The following is a 19,101-nucleotide window of genomic DNA, read 5'->3' on the forward strand; positions in this document are numbered from 1 at the left end:
GGATCTGTGAACTAGCTCCGATACCTTTTTTCCCCTTATAATTTTTACTTAAATTCTAGTTAACACACAGTGCAGTATTGGTTTCTGGAGTAGGATTCAGTGGTTCATCACTTACATACCACACCCAGTGCTCATCACAAGTGCCCTCCTTAATGCCCAGCCCTCACCTAGCCCATCCCCTACCCACCTCCACCCATGCACCCTCAATTTGTTCTGTGTCAGTAAGAGAAGCTTATTATTTCCCTATTTCATTCCCCCACCATATGTTCATCTGGTTTCTTAAATTCCATGTATGAGTGAAATTGTATGGTATTTGTCTTTCTCTGACTTGTTTCACTTAGCGTTATACTTTCTGATTCCATCCACATCATTGCAAATGGCAAGATTTCATCCTTTTTGATGGCTGAGTAATATTCCATTACACACACACACACACACACACACACACACACACACACACACACACATATCTTCCTTATCTATTCATCAGTTGATGGGCATTTGGACTCTCTCCATAGTTTGGCTATTGTAGATAATGCTGCTGTAAACATCAGGGTTCATGTGTCCCTTTGAATCAGCATTTTTTCATCCTTTACATAAATACCCAGTAGTGCAGTTGCTGGGTCGTGGGGTAGCCCTATTTTTAACTTCTTGAGGAACCTCCATGATGTTTTCCAGAGTGGCTGCACCAGCTTGCATTCCCACCAGCAGTGGAGAAGGGTTCCCCTTTCTCCACATCCTCACCAACATCTGCCATTTCCTGACTTGTTGATTTTAGCCATTCTGACTGGTATGAGGTGGTATCTCATTGTGGTTTTGATTTGTATTTCCTTGATGCCAAATGATGTGGAGCACTTTTTCATGTGTCTGTTGGCCATCTGGATATCTTCTTTGCAGAAATGTCTATTCATGTCCTCTGCCCATTTCTTGATTGGATTATTTGTTCTTTGGGTGTTGAGTTTGACAAGTTCTTTATAGATTTTAGATACTAACCCTTTATCTGATATGTCATTTGAGAATATCATCTCCCATTCTGTCAGTTGTCTTTTGGTTTTGTTGACTGTTTCCTTTGCTGTGCAAAAGCTTTTGATCTTGATGAAATCATTTATTTATTTGACAGACATAGGTCACAAGTAGGCAGAGAGGCAGGCAGAGAGAGAGAGAGAGAGAGAGGAGGAAGCAGGCTCCCCGCTGAGCAGAGAGCCTGATGCGGGGCTTGATCCCAGGACCCTGAGACCGTGACCTGAACCGAAGGCAGAGGCTTAACCCACTGAGCCACTCAGGTGCCCCTTAAATTGTCATTCTTGTTTGGCTCATAGGCCGGGTTCTGTTAGTGTCAGGTGTGCGGCCCCATGACGGAGCACTGGTGGACGTGACTCAGTGCTCATCGTGGGACACGTGCGCCCCTCTCCGCCTACCTCAGCTTTCTTCTGTCTGAGGCATTTCCTTTCCTGTGTCCTTCAGGAAGACCCATTGGGAATAAACTTCTTCTTTGATTTCTGAGGGAGATTTGTTTTTCGGCCTGGCATGGAATCCTGGGTTGGTACTTATTTTCTTTAGCAGTTTAAAGATTTTATTCCTTCATCTTCTAGCTTTTGTCAGTCCCGTTGAGAAACCACCCGCTGCTTTTATCCTTGCTCTTCAGCGAGCGATGGGTCGTTTTCCTCCCGATGCTTTACGACTTCGTCATTGGTTCCCAGCGGTTGATTATGATGTCCCTAGAACTGGCTTTCTTTGCGTTTATCCTGCTTAAGTTTTCTTGAAACATCCAGTTGATGTAGAACTATTTCATTGGGGTTTTTAAATTTGTGTTTTTCTGATAAAGGTTGTAGTTCAACATTGTTGTGATATTGTTTTTTGGACATTTATATATCCTTTTTCATAAAATGCTTATTGAATTATTTTCATATTAACTTAAAAAAAGTTTTAAAGTAAAATTTAAAAATCCATTCTGGGGTTCTCAAAAACTCCTTACAATACTTTTCTTAGTCTTTGAAAATAATTTTTGAAAGTGTGTATTTTGTACTTAAAAAATAAATTATTTGTTGTCAACTTAAAATTTTAAGTTTTTGGTATAATTGCTGATTTATTTTTCTGTGTGTGCTATATAATGGATATTATTTTTTAATTAAATTTTGGAATATACTCCTTTATGAGGCGGAACTTCATTTTCTCTTAGTTTCTTCCCTCAGATCACTTGTATATGGCAGTCTGAATATGTCCTTCGAAGTTAATAATGGGCATCCTTGCAATTCCTCATATATTGATAATCCTAGGTTTTCACCAGCTCTTTCTGTCTTTACGTAGTACATCTAAAAAGCTAGAAAATGAACACTTTTAAAAAAATATGTATTTTAGAGAGAGCAAGAGAGAGGCAGCATGAGTCGGAGGGGTGGAGGGAAAGGGAGAGAGAATCCCAAGCAGACTCCCTACTCAGCAGGGAGCCCAATGCGAGACTTGATCCCAGGACCCTGAGATCATGACCTGGAGCCGAAGGCAGACGCTTTACCGACTGAGCCACCAAAGCCACTCAATGAACATCTTTTAACTGATGAGTTACATGGAGAATTGTATATAATTGAGTTGTTTTTGTTTGTGTCACCTATAATCAGTCATTTCAGGAAAATTTTGAATAAAATGTAATATGTATATATTTCTTTGATGCATCAGTATCCCAAAATCGTCTTACTGACTGGTGCTTAGCCCTGTTTGTGTATGTGCCGATGAACAGGGCATTCTGGTTCCTCGTTCCTTGGGCAGCTAACTGCTACTATTCCATACGCTACTAAAAAGCCTGTGCTAGTGACTGTTGAGAAATACTAGGATATGTAAATTAGGTTTTGTAATGTCATGAAGCAAAGGACAGAATATTGAAGCCAACTAAATGTGTTGTTTTAAACAAATAGGACCACGTTATGTGGTACAAATAGGTGACAAAATTATTGACTACAATGAAGAATTCCGCCTTTTCTTGTCAACAAGAAACCCGAATCCCTTCATCCCGCCGGACGCAGCCTCCATCGTTACAGAGGTCAACTTCACTACCACCAGGAGCGGATTGCGAGGACAGGTACATGTGGCCCCCGAGACGTGACCTCTGTGGTCTCCGGCAGCTTGGTGCAGCTTGGTGTATCAGAGGACTCTCGGCACTGGAGGTGCCTTTGTGGAAGTGATTAGCGTTTAAACTTTTGGAACCATCTTGACAATCTGTTCGTGGGTGGAGTCCAGCATTGGGGTTTCCTTTATCATTTGTGTCAGACTCGTGCGTCTGTTGTTAGCATGGAAGCGCTGCTTCTTCCAGCCGCACATTAATTTCAGGGTCGATTTCTGTCATGTGTGGGAGAGTTTGGGAGAGAGAAGGATCATAGATTGAGTTCAGCTACGTTTTCTGTTTTAATTATAAAAACTGAAGTTCACATTACAAGAACTCCGTTTCAGTTGATTTGTTTGGCTGATTGAGGGCGGGTGTTAGAGTCCCCAGCTGACAATTGTTTTTCCACTAGAACGTATGCCTCTTTGAATTTTCATCTCTGTGTATGGCTTCTTATGATTTAGACCATTATGTGAATCTCAAAATGATTTTTTATATTCTAGGCTTTTGCTTACATAGTTTCCTCACTCATTTTCCTCTTAAGGCTATCTTGCCTGTTGACTTTGAGTCCTTCTGTTTTTCACTCACCTAACAGTTGTAGACTCTTCCTGTTTTCATTTACTATGATAGTGTGTATATTTGGTACATTTTTACTTAGTTATAATTTTCAAAAATTTCCTTTAAAATTCTTTTTCTTATAATAACATACAGCTCACAGCATGTGTTTTTATGGACGGTATGTTTTGACTTACTTGGATGATACTTCTTATAAATAAAACTATGAAGGGATTACTCAGAGCCTGGCAGAATTGACTGATGAAATTGCTCATCCTGTCTGGAGCCTGGCCGTCCCCACACACGGGGTCAGATCCGTCCAAAGTGCTCAGTGAGGTCGCTTGTCCGGCAGCTTTGCAGTGACGTGTTCTATGTCCCTCCTGTGTCACAAACCCTAATTTAAAGTTTCAAAATGAAGAATTTGACATAGCATTTAAAAATAGCTTTAGGAAGATTGATTTAATTAACCCATTTAAAGTGTGCAGTTCTGTGGCTTTTTAGTGGACTGCCAGGTTCTTGTGGTAACTCTCTGTTGCACATTTTGAAGAACAGCCAGACTTTTCCAGGGTGACTGTGCTTTACTTCCCTGCCAGCAACATGTGAGGGTTCTGTTCCCCCCTCCCGGTTTTGCTGACACACATTGTTATTTGTCTTTTCAACTGTAGCCGTTCCAGTGGGGGTGAAGTGGTATCTCACTGGGATTGGGAGGATAGAGTATTTTAAGTAAGAGATCTCTTTGTTTCTTTATAGGGGTATTTGCCACTTAAAAAATCTAGTTTCCATGGTTGTTACATATTTAATCTAATTTTAGAACTAAATATTACACATTGATATGTTAAGTAAGAAAATTTTCTTACACGACGTATACTATTTAATGTTTTATTGATCAGTTTAACTATTTGCCTCTTTTTCATAAAAAAATTATGAAAATTATAATATATTATGAATTATGAATATTACAATAGTCTTATTTAATTAAAGTCAAATGAAGTACATAATATCATAATAATTGCAATATTTGGCACAACACAAGGCCTATTTGTGGGAAGTTTGTTTTGTTCTGTTTGAACTTTACTGCTAAAACAACTGACTTAAAAAAATTATTTTTAGCTTTTGGCTTTAACTATTCAGCATGAGAAACCTGACTTAGAGGAGCAGAAAACAAAACTATTACAACAGGAAGAAGATAAGAAAATACAGTTAGCCAAGCTTGAGGAATCTCTTTTAGAGGTAAAATTTAGTTATTCAGGATGCTTTCTTATATTATATTTTTTAAGTGAATATAATTAATAGCTATTTAAAAATTCAGTAATACCTTCCACATGTTTTTGGTTGTATCAAAGATATCTTAAATAATCAGAGAGAAAAAAGTAGATATCTTGGAATGCAAGATCTTAAGAAGTAATGGTAATTAATGTCTAAAATAAGTGATTTTTAAGGAATACTGACTTTATATTGTATTATTTCACTAATGTTGAATTATCTATTATGTGCTTAGAGTTTCAAGCAGCATTAAAATGTAGCATGAAATTATGATTTAATCTGTAACTTTAAGTAGTTTTTATTTTATTAGATTGATAAAATTAATACATATCCTTTGATGATATACTATGTAATGATTTACTCTAACATTCTCATAAGCTATAAAATGTTGAAATTCTTTTAAAATAACGTAAGTTTTCATAAACATTATTTAATGATAGCTAAGATGGGCTTCTTTTAATAGGTTATTTTAATATGTATGATAATATTCACATTATTTTATGGATTTTTGCTGCAGACACTTGCCACATCCCAAGGGAATATTTTGGAAAATAAGGATTTGATTGAGTCTTTGAATCAGACGAAAGCGAGCAGCGCACTTATTCAGGAGTCACTGAAAGAATCTTACAAACTCCAAGTTTCCCTTGACCAAGTAATTGTTTCCTTTTTTTTTGTAATCTTATATCATGTGTTCTTAAACTTTTATGTTAATATGACTAAACAGTGGAGAGTCAAGACTTCGGGGGAATGATGGTTACAAAAAAGAAAGTTCTTCAGAAAGCCCAGAACCTGGGTCTGATGGGTCCTGCTCTGGGGGTGGGGTGAGATGCTCAGGGCACCGAGCCTGAGGTCCGCTGGCCTCTGCTGACTTCTGGCGCCGCATTAGCTCTGGTTCTGGGGTGACAGTTCTATACTGAAGTTGAAAATGAGAGTACTGAAAATGACTGCTAAGAGCATCTTTGCCATTCCTGGAGCTTTTTAAGATTAAGGTACATTCAGTATATTAAGTAGGAGTTCTAAGGTGTTTTTTCCATTAAAAACATTTTCTTCCCTTAAGATGCCATGGCTTAAAATGCCTTTTGCCTTTCTTTTGATAAGCCCTTTTGCAAAATCCTAGCCCAAGTTCAGAACAGCCTGCCTTTCCTTCTGCACTCTGGTGATGGAGCTTTGCCTGAAGGTGGGCAGATGCCCGGACAGATGAGGGTTCCTATGCATTTCTGGGCTCCAGCCTCCCCTGGGCCCGTGCTGAAGGCATCCTTTTGGTGCCATCCAGCCCTTGTCCTGGCTGTGCACCTGCAGGGCACTGCCGTTTGTCCTGAGAAAGCCTCTGCGGGAACTGCTGCTGGAGTAGGTGTGCAGCCCGTGGCAAGCCCGGCCCCCTGGCTGAGCCCAGCCGATGGTGCACCCCTCTTTTCCCGGTCTCACAGCACAGGGCTTGGCCTCCCTCCTGCATGCACAGCACCGAGGCACCCCGTAATGGTACCACCTCTGTGATCTGGTGCTGGGATCACAGTGACTCTCAAGTCCCGCTGGGAACACTAGGCCCTGCCCCGTTGGGGCCCCTTCCCTGCCATCCCAGGGGTCCGTGTGCTCTCCCGTCTGTTCTGCGCCCACGCAGAGCCTGACCCCCGGTCCAGGCTCCGCTCCACCAGTGTTCCTGCGGCACCAGCACCCACATGCTCTACACTCGCAGTCGCTCTGCACTCGCAGTCACTCTACACTCGCGGTCTCCACGCTCCCCTCCCCGCAGGGGCGGTGGTGCCCTGCCTTCTGGCCACCCTAACAGCGACCCTACGCTGCCTCCCTCTGGGCACGCACAGTCGCACCGCTTCTCTTGGGGCATGATTGCTGAGCAGCCCCCCTCACTGCTCCCTCAGGCACCCTCCAGAGGGCCGTGCATGTGGTCCCGGAGCTGAGACTTCTTTAATCTGCGGTGCTCAGTCTTGTAAGAGGAAGGCAGGCTATATGGTGCTGTGTGACATGTCACCGTGTGGCACCTGTGTGGGACGCGCAGGGCAGCCGGCGGGGCATGGGGTGGCAGGTGTGCGCCAGCGCTGAGGGCTACCTTTCCACCCTCTGGTCTGCAGGAGCGGGATGCCTACCTTCCCCTGGCTGACAGCGCCAGCAAGATGTACTTCATCATCTCCGACTTGTCCAAAATTAACAACATGTACCGCTTCAGCCTGGCAGCCTTTCTGCGACTTTTCCAGCGAGCTCTGCGGAACAAGCAGGTACACCGTCCTTATCCCATAGTGGGCAGTGGCTGAGGTGCCTTGACTAGGGGCTTGGCTTAGGGTGAGAATTGCCTGTGAAAACTTGTCTGGAATTCTGTTTTCAGAAGGCCGATGGGACTGTTTCAAACTATTTAAAGAGACTAGCTCAGAAACTAGCTGAATTGTTTTGCCCTCTATACCAACCATCCTGGGGTGACCATCCTCTCAATGGAAATGATTTCAGTTCTGACTACAAATCCATAAGTAATAGATTATCATTAAAATGGTATAAGGCTAAGAAATTATCTACATAATCTCATTCCTTGGAGAAAACAACACTGAAAATGTCATTGTCAGTCATTTGAGCTGTACTCCGTGCCAGGTTCTGTAGCTAAGGAGGCCAGAGGAGTGTCCTCCGCCTTATGGAGTGTGTCTGCTAAGGGGTAGGGGGTGTCTTCACCCACAGGTATCGCACGGTCCTTACAGTAAGCCCCAGCATAGCACGGACAGCTTTCATGCCCTCCGTAGAAACCTGCACAGTGTTTCGAAAGATTGTGAGGCCGGACGGTCCGAGCCCTGTGCGCACATGCTATCTAGACGTTTTCCTAACCCCAGGCTTGGCCAATCTGACAGTGGTTTTCTTCAGCTCATGGCTTCTGTGGGAAATTTGGCCAGGGCCAAGCAGCGATGGCTCCCCTCTCTTTGACAGTGTTTGGGACCTCAGCTGGAACAGGAGGGGCAGAACAGGGGTGGGAGGGGGAGGCTCCCCTGCTCGCCCTGTGCCTGGGGCAAGAGGGCTTGGTAAGGAGGACACCGAGCTGGACTTCTATGCCACACAGAGTTGCGATGTCTGGTAGGACATGTTGGTGGCTGAACGTGTGTTCCGGTGCACGAGGCAGAAGCTGTTGTAAGTCAGCCTGGGGTTAGTGTCACTTGTGTTGTGTGCAGTCTGGCGGAAGCAGTCCCAAAGCTGCTGGGATCGAGAGGGTGTCAGGGGGGGCACACCTCTTGACAAGAGGCTGTCAGAGAATGGGCCTATGGGTTTGTTTTTCTTTTTCTTTTTCTTTTTTTTTTTTTTTAGGTGTTTTTTTTTTTTAATAAGATTTTATTTATTTATTTGACAGAGAGAGATCACAAGTAGAGAGAGAGGAAGGCAGAGAGAGAGGGAAGCAGGCTCCCTGCTGAGCAGAGAGCCCGATGCGGGCCTCGATCCCAGGACTCTGAGATCATGACCTGAGCCGAAGGCAGCGGCTTAACCCACTGAGCTACCCAGGCGCCCTTGTTTTTGTTTTTCTTAAGGATTTTATTTGTTTATTTGACAGAGAGAGATCACAAGTAGACAGGCAGGCAGAGAGAGGAGGAAGCAGGTTCTCTGCTGAGCAGAGAGCCTGATGCGGGGCTTGATCCCAGGACCCCGAGATCATGACCTGAGCCGAAGGCAGAGGGTTAACCCACTGAACCACCCAGGCGCCCCAGAGAGTGGCCCTGTGTTTTAAGGCAGCTACAGACATTGATGGTTTCTTTTTTTTCAGTGGGTTGCTTCTCTAGTTTTCTTCTGAGTTAAATTCCTAGACTTGGATGACTGGGACTAAAGTGCCCATCTGTAAGCTCTCAGACAAATGCCTCTCATTGCCTTTGGGGACACATGCTGTTGGCGTGTTCAGCCGAGGCAGTGACAACGCCTTTTCCATCTGTGTCTCCACCAACTGTGGATTATATCTTTGAATAATTTTTGCATGATAAATTTCTCATAAATTACTTAGAAAAAATTCACAATTATAAGTTTATTTTAAATTCTTTCTTTTCCTTTAGTGTAGAAATATTCCTGTTCAAAGTCAGTGACTCTGACGGCACCTGGGTGGCTCAGTGAGTTAAGCCTCTGCCTTCAGCTCAGTTCATGATCTCAGGGTCCTGGGATCGAGGCCCGCATCGGGCTCTCTGCTCAGCGGGGAGCCGGCTTCCTCCTCTCTCTCTCTGCCTGCCTCTCTGCCTACTTGTGATCTCTTTCTGTCAAATAAATAAATAAATAAATGAAATCTTAAAAAAAAAAAAAAAAAAGTCAGCGACTCTGAAGGAGTATGAGAACTGGTGAAGAGGTTAGCAGTTCTGCCTGAACCCAGTGAGAACTTGGGTTATTCTGGTGCACAGTTCCGTGTCTCCTCAGGAACCGGCAGTCTTTGGTGGTGTAGCTCTTGAATAACACTGACCTTTGTGTGTGTGTGCATGTGTGTGTTTGTGTGTATTTTGTGTGTGCATGTGCATGTTGGTGTTTCCGTATGTGTGCATGTGTATGTGTGTGTGTGTGTTTGTGTGTATTGTGCATGTGCGTGATCTTCGTGAAGCAGTAGTGAAGGGGAGAGGCTGTTTGCCACGTGAGCTCTCAGGTAGGACAGGTACCCTGGGGCCGGGCCAGGGCCTGCTGCACATGAGCTCCAGCCTGTGTGGTTTTATGTCGGTGTCACACCTCACCCTGCTTATCCTGGATGTAGTTCTTGAAACTGTTAGAATTGTTGTTCGAAATGTTACAATTGTCGTATGAGGTTTTTTCTTGTCAGTTATAATCATAAGCAAGAAAATTTAGCTAACTAGTACAGCAGAGTGGAGCTTTCATGGGCTGTTTCCTCCAAGTGCTCCCTGAGGTGAGATGTAAAGCTCTATCACTATTGGGGAGCAGACCAGCCTTGACAGTTCCCTCTGTCGGTGTCCACACCAATCCCTTCTTAGTAAGCAGAGGGAACAGCCATTAGTGCTATTTTCCAGATCATGGCTGTCATGTACCACACAGAAGCAGAGAACAGGTGAAACACTAAAGGTGGTACGAGTTCTTAAACAGCATCACGGTCGAAGTTATTGTCCATCTTCAGCTAACGTGGAAGGCGTGGTTTAACATTGTTCAGGTTCTTATATTGAGGATTAGAAAATTTTATATTGGGTGGTTCTGGTCATCCTGTTTTGGGGCTGGGTTGATTATTATAATACAAGGAATGAAATGGATTTAGCCCATACTCATAGTATTTTAAATGCCATTAGGTATCAAAGTGGTATCGTCAAATTCAATTCACATTGTTTTATTAGAAATTGACTGTAATTTTCATTCTTTGAAATCCTTAATTCTGTGCATTAAAGAAAAATACATCAAATATTTTTCTTGTATTAGTGTACAAATTTAATGTACTTGTTTGGCCCCTTGAATTGACAAAGATAATTGCTCCAGAATCAGCTTTGAGTCTGGAGGAGCAGTTTATAGGTGTGATTATGCTATGGGGTATTATTTACATGTTTATAAATTTCCTAATGGTTTTTTAAATTTTCTAATTGTAATCTATAGGAATCTGAAAATACAGAACAGAGAATCCAGTCTCTTATCAGCTCATTAAAACATATGGTCTATGAATATATATGCCGTTGCCTATTCAAGGTAAGAAGTACTGTTTTTTCATGTATAAAATACGACCTGTATTTTGATTTGATTCATTATTACAGTTAACTTGTATCACATTTACCTACAGAAAGGTATTGAAATTGGCATTTCTGGTACTTTCCCAGAATGATGCTTATTGCTAACTGGAAGGTCTCACGGCAGGGCGGGCTGTGGCTGGGAGGGAGGAGAGTACGAGCAAGGAAGAGAGAGCACACATGCAGGGGTCGGCCGCCGTGGCTCTGGACACCAGCAGCCCAGAAGGAGGACCCTGTGACAGGCTGTGGAGGTCATTTTCTAGGTGCACCGCTGTCCCCTGCTCAGCACTGGTGCCAGTGTGCACCACAGTAGGACGTTTGGGGGGTCTGTTTGGGAATACTTCCTCCACACAGTTGTTAAATTCAAAAATACCTCTTGATATGGCCAGTGTCTCCTAGGTTGGGAGACAAAACTGGTTTCATTCCTGGCGTTAGGAAGTAAATTAATGCCTGATCTTGAGTTGTGAAATTTGTCATCGGTGTCTTCGTATTACAAGGGTCCCCGAGGAATAGATAGTAAAATGTAATTTAGAAATTTTTGAGTGTTGTAGAAAATAGAAGCTTTCACTTAGGATTTTTTTTTTTTTTTAAGTACTGGTCTTAGGGTATAGGCTGAGCTAGATGAGGAAGAGCTTTGTAAAGGCAATTAACTACATGAGAGAAACAGTTACTAGGGTGCGGGTATGTAGGGTTCTTAGAAAATCTTGGGAAAGATACAGTTAATACATTCTTCGGAAGGGGACAGTAACTTTTTTGAGTAGTCAGAATGTTAATGATCTTTCCTTGAGATGGAATTATTACTGGATGCTCAAAGACCTATAGTTGGACATTTCTGTGGGATGTGTCTTTAATGAAAACTGTGGAGACTCCATATAGGTCTATAGACAGTGTATATGTGTATTTTGGAGCTCTTATGATTAGCCATCCTTCTAAAAATTTGGCTCCCAGTTTTAACTTGCATACATGAGGAATTATAAGCAGATAAGGAAGGTAAAATAAACAGCTTTAATAAAAATTCAGAGGAGATAAACAATATTTATAAGCCATAACTTGATAAAAAATAGAAAGATTAATAATATCCAGATTAATAATAACCAGATTAATAATATCTGCTTATAAGCAGATGATCTCAAAGCCCAATTTGTCCCTAAAACGTTATGACCTTAATGCGTAATGTATTTTTGCACATAATACTTAAGCATTTTTATTACACAGACACAACTTAAAAATATTTTCTGAAAGAGTTTCAAGCTTTATTTTATTTTAAGTTTATTTTACATTCCTTATTTGCCGTGTTTGTTAATTTTCTTGGTATTCTAAAGAGTAAGCTGTTTACAGAACAAGTCCACTTTATTGTAATTATTTTTAAATTTTATTTTTTAATCATTGGATTTATTTTTGATTGCTATGTTATGAATTCTTATGATTAGTTTTTATTTTATTCACATATAATGTATTATTTGCTCAGGGGTACAGATCTGTGATTCCTCAGGCTTACACACTTCACAGCACTCAACATAGCACATGGCCTCCTCAGTGTCCCATCACCCAGCCACCCTGTCCCTACCACCACGCCCCAGCAACCCTCAGTATGTTTCCTGAGATTAACAGTCTCTTATGGTTTATCTCCCTCCCTGGTCCCGTCTTGGTTCATTTTTTCTCCCTTCCTTTGTAGCTTTAACCTTTCTTATTCTTCTAGCAAATACATTAGAGCCACAAAGCTTCATTTTGATCACTCTCCTAAGAATATACTTAATGCTTTTTTACTTTTCTTTCAAGACCTATACACTGAAATAGGCTGTGATTTGTGAAAATATCACAGACCTGCACTTAGTTTAAAAATGTTTCAATGGAAAGATAATAGAAACTTTCCTATTCACTGCAGAGGTCAGCACCTTGTTCAGAATTCCTTGTTTCTGATCCGTATGTCTGTGCCTCTGCCTATGTGTTCTTACTTTTTTTTTAGTAATACACTGTGTTGACTGATGATATTTAAACCCTTATGTCATGTGTTCTGTCATGTAATTAGGGGAAGATACAGTGCATGTTCAGTGTGGAGACGGTTGACTCTGTCAGTGAAGTTTATTTGGAGCTGCTCCCTGTGCAAACACACGGCAGTGAGGCTCCAGCCAGCTTCCTGTTGCACGACACGGGGGCGCAAAGGCTGGGTGTCCTCAGCAGTGTGGTGCGCATGTGCGATTCCTTATCGCCCGTCTTGAGATATACTTCTCTGTTGTGAGCAGTTAACACTCACCTTTAGAAAGCTGTCATGTATAATTCTAGAGTCGTGTTTTAACTGGTGATGGACTTTCTGGTTTCTGATACTCAGGTTTCTCTATCAGTGTGAATTCAGCAATCCACGGAGTTCCAGCGTTGCATAACAAGAAAGCACAGGAATTGTAGAGCAATGAGATAATTTCTCAAAACTGAGCATTGTAATCTGACCTAAGGTGGAACTGATTTCATATTTTAGTGAGAGGTTTTTGTATTTGTAGCAGTCACCTTCACATTACCCTGCCTGCCAGTCTCTCTTGCTGATGTTGCTGGTGTGTTGGTGACAGCGTTGTGACAACGAGAGACCCTAAAATAGAAGCTGGGTTATTAGTGGTCATGTCACACCCACAGAAAACCAGCTTGACATGGAACAAAAATGATTGACTTGTTTTGTAGCAGAAACTTTGGACTTTTAATAAACCAAACCAAATGGAGAAAGCTGTTGAGCTCTTTCCCTTGAGGTCATTGGCTCTGCCATTCTTCTTCTCCAAGTGACCAAAAAGTGTTTCTTTCAATAACCAAAGTATTTTGGACAATTATAGCATAAGTAGTATACTTGGTTCCCCAAAATTTATGATTATAATGGAACTGAGTGCAAGTTAGTACTTCTCCAGGTAATTTCTTCATCCCAGTTTATCACTTGGAGTAGATACAAAGTAGTGGAAGTTTCGTTGGAGTGTTAAATAATTTCCACATATATTGCATGAGAGTAGAGAAAAGGGTTGGAAAGAGGCCTCGGAGAGCCTGTACTCTCAGTGTTTGCCCTTCCTTGCAGAAGTATTTCCTAAGGGAGCTCTGATGTGGTGCAGAAAGACTGTCTGGTGAGGTGTGGAGAGCTTCCCTCACCTCCCTCTTCCAATGAATTGGCTAGTTGAGTAAAATACAGATGAATCATACATTTTCAAAGTAAAATCCTAGTGTCTCATGATTGTATTTCTCTGACAAATCATTGAATTTGGATTCTGGTATTTTTTTCTGTCAAAATGTGTTTTCTTTAACAGAAAAGTGGACGTTCTTTGATTGGCTGTTTATAAATTTTTTAACTTGTTGCTGTTAAAATGAATCCTGATAATTTGGATCATTTTCTTCTGCTTAGGAAATTTTGAAACTTAGCATTTATCTAACTCTTTAGATTTTCATAAGTAGAGTTGGATTGCATATAATTATTCATTAAAACGTGTGACTTCGAGCACAAGTGTGGGTACTCAAGGTCGGTGCTGTCTCAGTATTGTGTAGATTAGAGCAAGTTCATACGGTAACATCTGTTTTATACTTTCCCTGAGTGTGTTTGCGAGTGACGAATAGTGTAGAGTACTCTTCTTCTTCCTACTGCTTCTTAATCTCTGAGAATCATGCGGTTTATAGAATTTTTTAAGATAAATTTCCTCTTCAGTGCAGTATTATGTAGTACATCAGGTGACTGCAAAGTGGGTAGTTATTTTCTGTCACCTTCCAATGTTCCAGGCACTGTGCAAGGACATGCATTGTTACTTAATTCCTACAACAACCCCATTCTAGAAGGGAGGAAATCAAGATTTAGAGCTAGCACCTTTCTGTAGGTTTTCTGGATGTAGAGGATGTCGGAACTGGAATTTAAACCCACTCTGCTGGATGCCGGAGACTTGGGCTGACCGGCTGGGGGTAAAGCTGAATGGTTGTGTCTGAAAAGGTGAACTGTGTCCCAGCCGAGACATGCACTTGAGGATTCCCATATCTCTTCTGAGTCCTGTGCTAATGGTTTTACCCTTTGTGAACATTGACCAGCACGTGTAATGACAGAGGATGCACTGTGTGGCTGAGTCATACCATGTAGTCATCTCCTAATGCTCTCTCTTCATGCTAATTATGTTGATAATCACTTGAGAGGCTGCTTATTATATGGCCCCTTGATAGTAAAGAATTTTGTAAGAGAACCCAAGTGTGATGAGATAAATTGACATTGAACTAAAAAACCCTAAATTTTCTGGTCTGATGAGCAGTGTAGATCAAGGACATCGGAGGCACAAAATGTTTTCTCAACTAGATATTGGCAGGTTTTTTGTTGTTATTGTTTGAAATAAGTACGCAGGAAGTTTGTAAGCTTGATCTTCATTCTTAATTTGACTCCGGTTTATTTAGAAATAATATGTTCTCTTGTCTCTCAGTAAATTAATTTTTAGGAGTACTTTTGAGTCATAATTGTTCTTTATTAGAATGCTGTTTCTAAATACTACGGCTGACTGCCAGCAACAGCTTCTTTGGCCATTTTCAGCCGGGAACACCATCGACAGAGATCCTGGTGAGCCTGGTTGGGCCACGTGACTCATACTCCCTGATACCTGAGAACACCGCACATCTCCTCAGATGGTGTGTCCTGCTTTTTATATTTTTAAGCCACATGGGAGTTATTTCACACACATAGTAGTTGGTTGTAACATTTTTTCCACACCCGAGTGATGGCCATCTGCTTATAGTTTTTCTGCTTTGAGAACTTTTTTTTTCAGGCATTGACTATGTTATGGTTGTAAACACATGGTTTTTATTTATTCACTTAATAGGCATTCGTTGAGTACTTGTGTATACATGTGTAACATATACTTTCATAAAGGAAATTATCCTCTCGTGTTATTCAAGACACTGAATCTTTCCGACAGAGGGGTGATTTTCCCGCAGGTGAGGAGATCACTTGCTGGTAGTCTCTACAGCCCTTATAGTTAGCCTAGGTGTAGATTTATAATCATATGCACGTATGAGATATAAAATGTTATTTATAGTGTGGGGGAAGCTATATAAAATGCTTAAACTATAAACTGGCGGGAAAGATGGTGTTAGAGTAGATGATTTTTTGTTGTTTTTAATAAGCATTTACTGTATTTTTAAACAGAAATGAGATGTTTATTTTAGAAAATTTACAAAATACACTTAAGAGAAAAAGAAGAAACCAAAAATAACTTATGGTTGTAAAAGTAAATCACCAATAAAAATTGATTCCATTTTTTTCAATTTTTTTGGCAGGTATTTATCCGTATATGTTTATATGAACATATTGCCCTTCTTTCCATTGTATATGGGCTATGTTATATATTTTGATTTGAATATTATTTATGATAAACTTTTGAACATTTGGTTTGTTTCAGTTTTTCCTCCATAATAAAAAATCTTGCATCAAATGCCCTCATTTCTTATCTATAAATACATTCATCATCCCTTTGCATAACTTTCTAGAAATGAAATACCTTGATTTAAGGGCATAGAGAATGTTCTGGATCATGTAAGCATACACAATGACAGATTGAAGATTACTAATGCAGGGGGTTGATCTTTATGGTAATTCAGACCTCAAAATTGGATTTCAGCTTGTTAAATAAACCTGTGTTTTTAAATCATAGAATTATATGATGTATATTATTAATACATAAATTATATGATGTATATATAAATGATACATATGCATTTATATGATATACATCAATAAATATAAATTATATGATGTATATATACAGTTATATGATGACTGATCTTTAATGTTTTCTCTAAAACTTCAGGTACTTTCTCTATCCTTCCCACCTACAACTTGGAAATATTGTTTTGTGGAGGGGCCACTGGGATAGTCATTTCTTATATTGGTAAAAGTAGATAATTTAAAGATTCCTATCAGGACTGTGCTTTTCTGAAAACACAAATTTAGAAACAGCAAGATAACATTTGTTATTCTTTTCAGGCTGATCAGTTGATGTTTGCTTTGCATTTTGTTCGAGGCATGCATCCTGAACTTTTTCAAGAAAATGTAAGTGGGGGTAAGGGAGGAGACTGTTAGAGTTACATAGAAGTTTGGTAATGGGCAGATTTATGGTTGGAGTAGAAATAACTTTGTCTAGAAATTATCAACCTATTGATTTTTTACTAAGTTAAAAATTTAGTGCAAGATGCTGATTTCTGCTTCTCCCCTCTGGGTGGGCCCAGCATGTGGAAGGGATGGTGAGGCAGAGTGACTTACCCCAGTGTTTCTAGACCTTTCTGAACCCCAGTCCCCTGCTTGTCTTGCTCGCACGGGCAGTGGAGCTGACACATACACAAAGTGAAACAGTGCTGGTAGACAGCTGCCTTCTTTACCCCCTTCACTGACTTGCTCCGAGTCAGCAAGGGAAGCAAGAAGGTGGGCCGTTTCCAGAAACCTCCTGGAGCCCAGAGCCCTGTGTTAGTCTTTTATGTATAATTCATCTTCGTTGTCTATAACTTCATTCCTGGTCTGCCCTATCAAACTCTCCCCCTTGAAAAGAACCTGCTTCAGGTTAGAGCTAACCAATCTATCTCTGGTGTGCTTCTGACATTTAAAAAGTTATTTGTAAGCGATTTTCTGGTTTTGGTGTCACTGTCTTCAGTGAGAGCTGAGCGTCGAGGTTGGGGAATAGCACACAGACAGACGGACAGTCCAGCTGTGACCATCCCCGCTGCTTGGTCGGATTTCATGTCCTGGGCTCTCCTTATTGGAATCAAACTTGAAGAATGCAGACCTTTCCATGTGCCTGTTTTTCTCTCTTGCTCTGGCCAACTTGTATTGTTTCTCCTGAATTTGTGGATTTGACTCCCTTTTATTTCCACCATTAGCTTTGATGCCTTTCCCTCCCCTGAATCGTGTTTTTCACCATGATCAGTAAATTCTGCACTGTGTAAGACTTAATATTCCCTGGTTTTCCCTGCCGGAGTGTACGTAAATATTGGGAAGAGAACATTTTTCTCTGACCCCCGTCTAGTAATAGTAACCATTTCTATTCCATCATGACTGATCATGACTGCATGATTTCAGTGAAGAGGAGTGAGTGGTCATGCTGGGTGGAGGCAGGAAGTAATTTTGGTTTTTTCCATATTGCTCTCAAGTTTTATATGTTTTCTCTTTATTTGCTGACCAGTACATAACAAGGACTATGCTAGTGCCCATTATTACCTGCAGGGAGGTCAGGGTGAAGACCGAGATCTTGGAGCACTAGATTCTGTAGCCCTGGGTCAGTCATGATTCTATGGATTAATTTAAAAAAAGAATAATGGCAGTCTTCTCCTAATCTGCTGGAAAAGATAAGCTAATGGAAGTACTTTTCTCTATTTTTTCCCGGCATACAGAATTTTTTAAATTTTTGATGCACTTTATTGCTTATTTATTAGTGAAAAATGGCATATAATGGGGCAAATAAGATAAACTCTGACTGAACACAACATGTAAATTTGTGGATGTTGAAGCATTGTATATATATATAGGGAGAGAGACTGTTGTTAGGCTTTTGCTTTAGTAAAATTATTGCTCATTGTTTGCCTAGGAATGTGTTATGTTACTACATGAACTCATTCTTGATGTCAGTGTTGAACCAGAAAGGGAAGACATGACATGAGTTTTATTGTTTTTTTTTTTTTCCATGTCCTTAGAAAGCTGCACTGTAAGCCATCTTATAGGGAAATTGAGAAAATTGTGTTAGCTGGTTAGTATTTTTATATTTTTTGAGTAAATCATATTTTTATTCAATAGGAATGGGATACGTTTACAGGTGTGGTTGTTGGAGACATGTTGCGGAAAGCTGTAAGTAAAAATAATAAAATTATTTCACTCTTAGGGAAAGTAGTTCTCTCTTTGGCTTCCTGAGATATTTGCTTCAGAGAAATTTTACAGTTCTGTTGAAATTATACTTTAACTAGAGAATATATTCTTGGCTCTACTACCATACTATAAAACAGATCTAAATATTTTTGTCCTTAGAGACATATATTCTTATGAAAATAATACTAATTAAATACTAAGAAACTAATGCAGTTTCTTTCAGTACACATTTTATCCCAAGAACACTTTAAAATCCTGAAAAAATAGAATTTTGTGTTATGACTAGGAAAATTCTCGTATAGCTGAAGTTTAAAATGTTTTTAAAAATTTTCGATAACTTTATTCAAGTTTAGCTTTTTCTCTACTACTTTTCTATTTGAACATGTAATGAATCATAGTTTTCTTCAAAGCAGAATACCCAAACTGTAATGCAAAATCTAGATTATGTATGAAATGCAAGATATTATTAAAAATAATATAAATCTGTGGCCATTTTTATTATATTATATTTTTAAGCTTCATAAAAGATAATATACAATGAAAATGAATGCAACGTTTGTGTAGATGGTTATTATACCTTGTTACATTGATTGAATTTTACAATAGTGTTGTATAGAATTTTACAATCGTAAAACAAATGAAGTAATAATACACAGAATGAGTTTTTCAAATCAGAGTTCATA

At 40.2% G+C, this 19,101-nt stretch overlaps 1 protein-coding gene across 5 annotated transcripts in view; it reads left to right on the forward strand.

The window, feature by feature from the left end:
* The window catches only part of DYNC2H1 (dynein cytoplasmic 2 heavy chain 1), a 256,619-nt gene that overhangs the window by 116,168 nt on the left and 121,350 nt on the right, over positions 1 to 19,101 (forward strand). For all 5 annotated transcript variants that reach the window (XM_059179365.1, XM_059179368.1, XM_059179382.1 and 2 more), the window contains 7 exons: positions 2,907 to 3,070; positions 4,757 to 4,876; positions 5,427 to 5,561; positions 6,997 to 7,140; positions 10,451 to 10,540; positions 16,553 to 16,618; positions 18,350 to 18,400. In XM_059179365.1, the coding sequence (XP_059035348.1) occupies positions 2,907 to 3,070; positions 4,757 to 4,876; positions 5,427 to 5,561; positions 6,997 to 7,140; positions 10,451 to 10,540; positions 16,553 to 16,618; positions 18,350 to 18,400 (770 nt within the window). The remainder of the gene's footprint in view (positions 1 to 2,906; positions 3,071 to 4,756; positions 4,877 to 5,426; positions 5,562 to 6,996; positions 7,141 to 10,450; positions 10,541 to 16,552; positions 16,619 to 18,349; positions 18,401 to 19,101) is intronic.

The sequence above is a fragment of the Mustela lutreola genome, chromosome 1, assembly GCF_030435805.1.
Source record: "Mustela lutreola isolate mMusLut2 chromosome 1, mMusLut2.pri, whole genome shotgun sequence".
NCBI classification, from domain to species: domain Eukaryota; kingdom Metazoa; phylum Chordata; class Mammalia; order Carnivora; family Mustelidae; genus Mustela; species Mustela lutreola.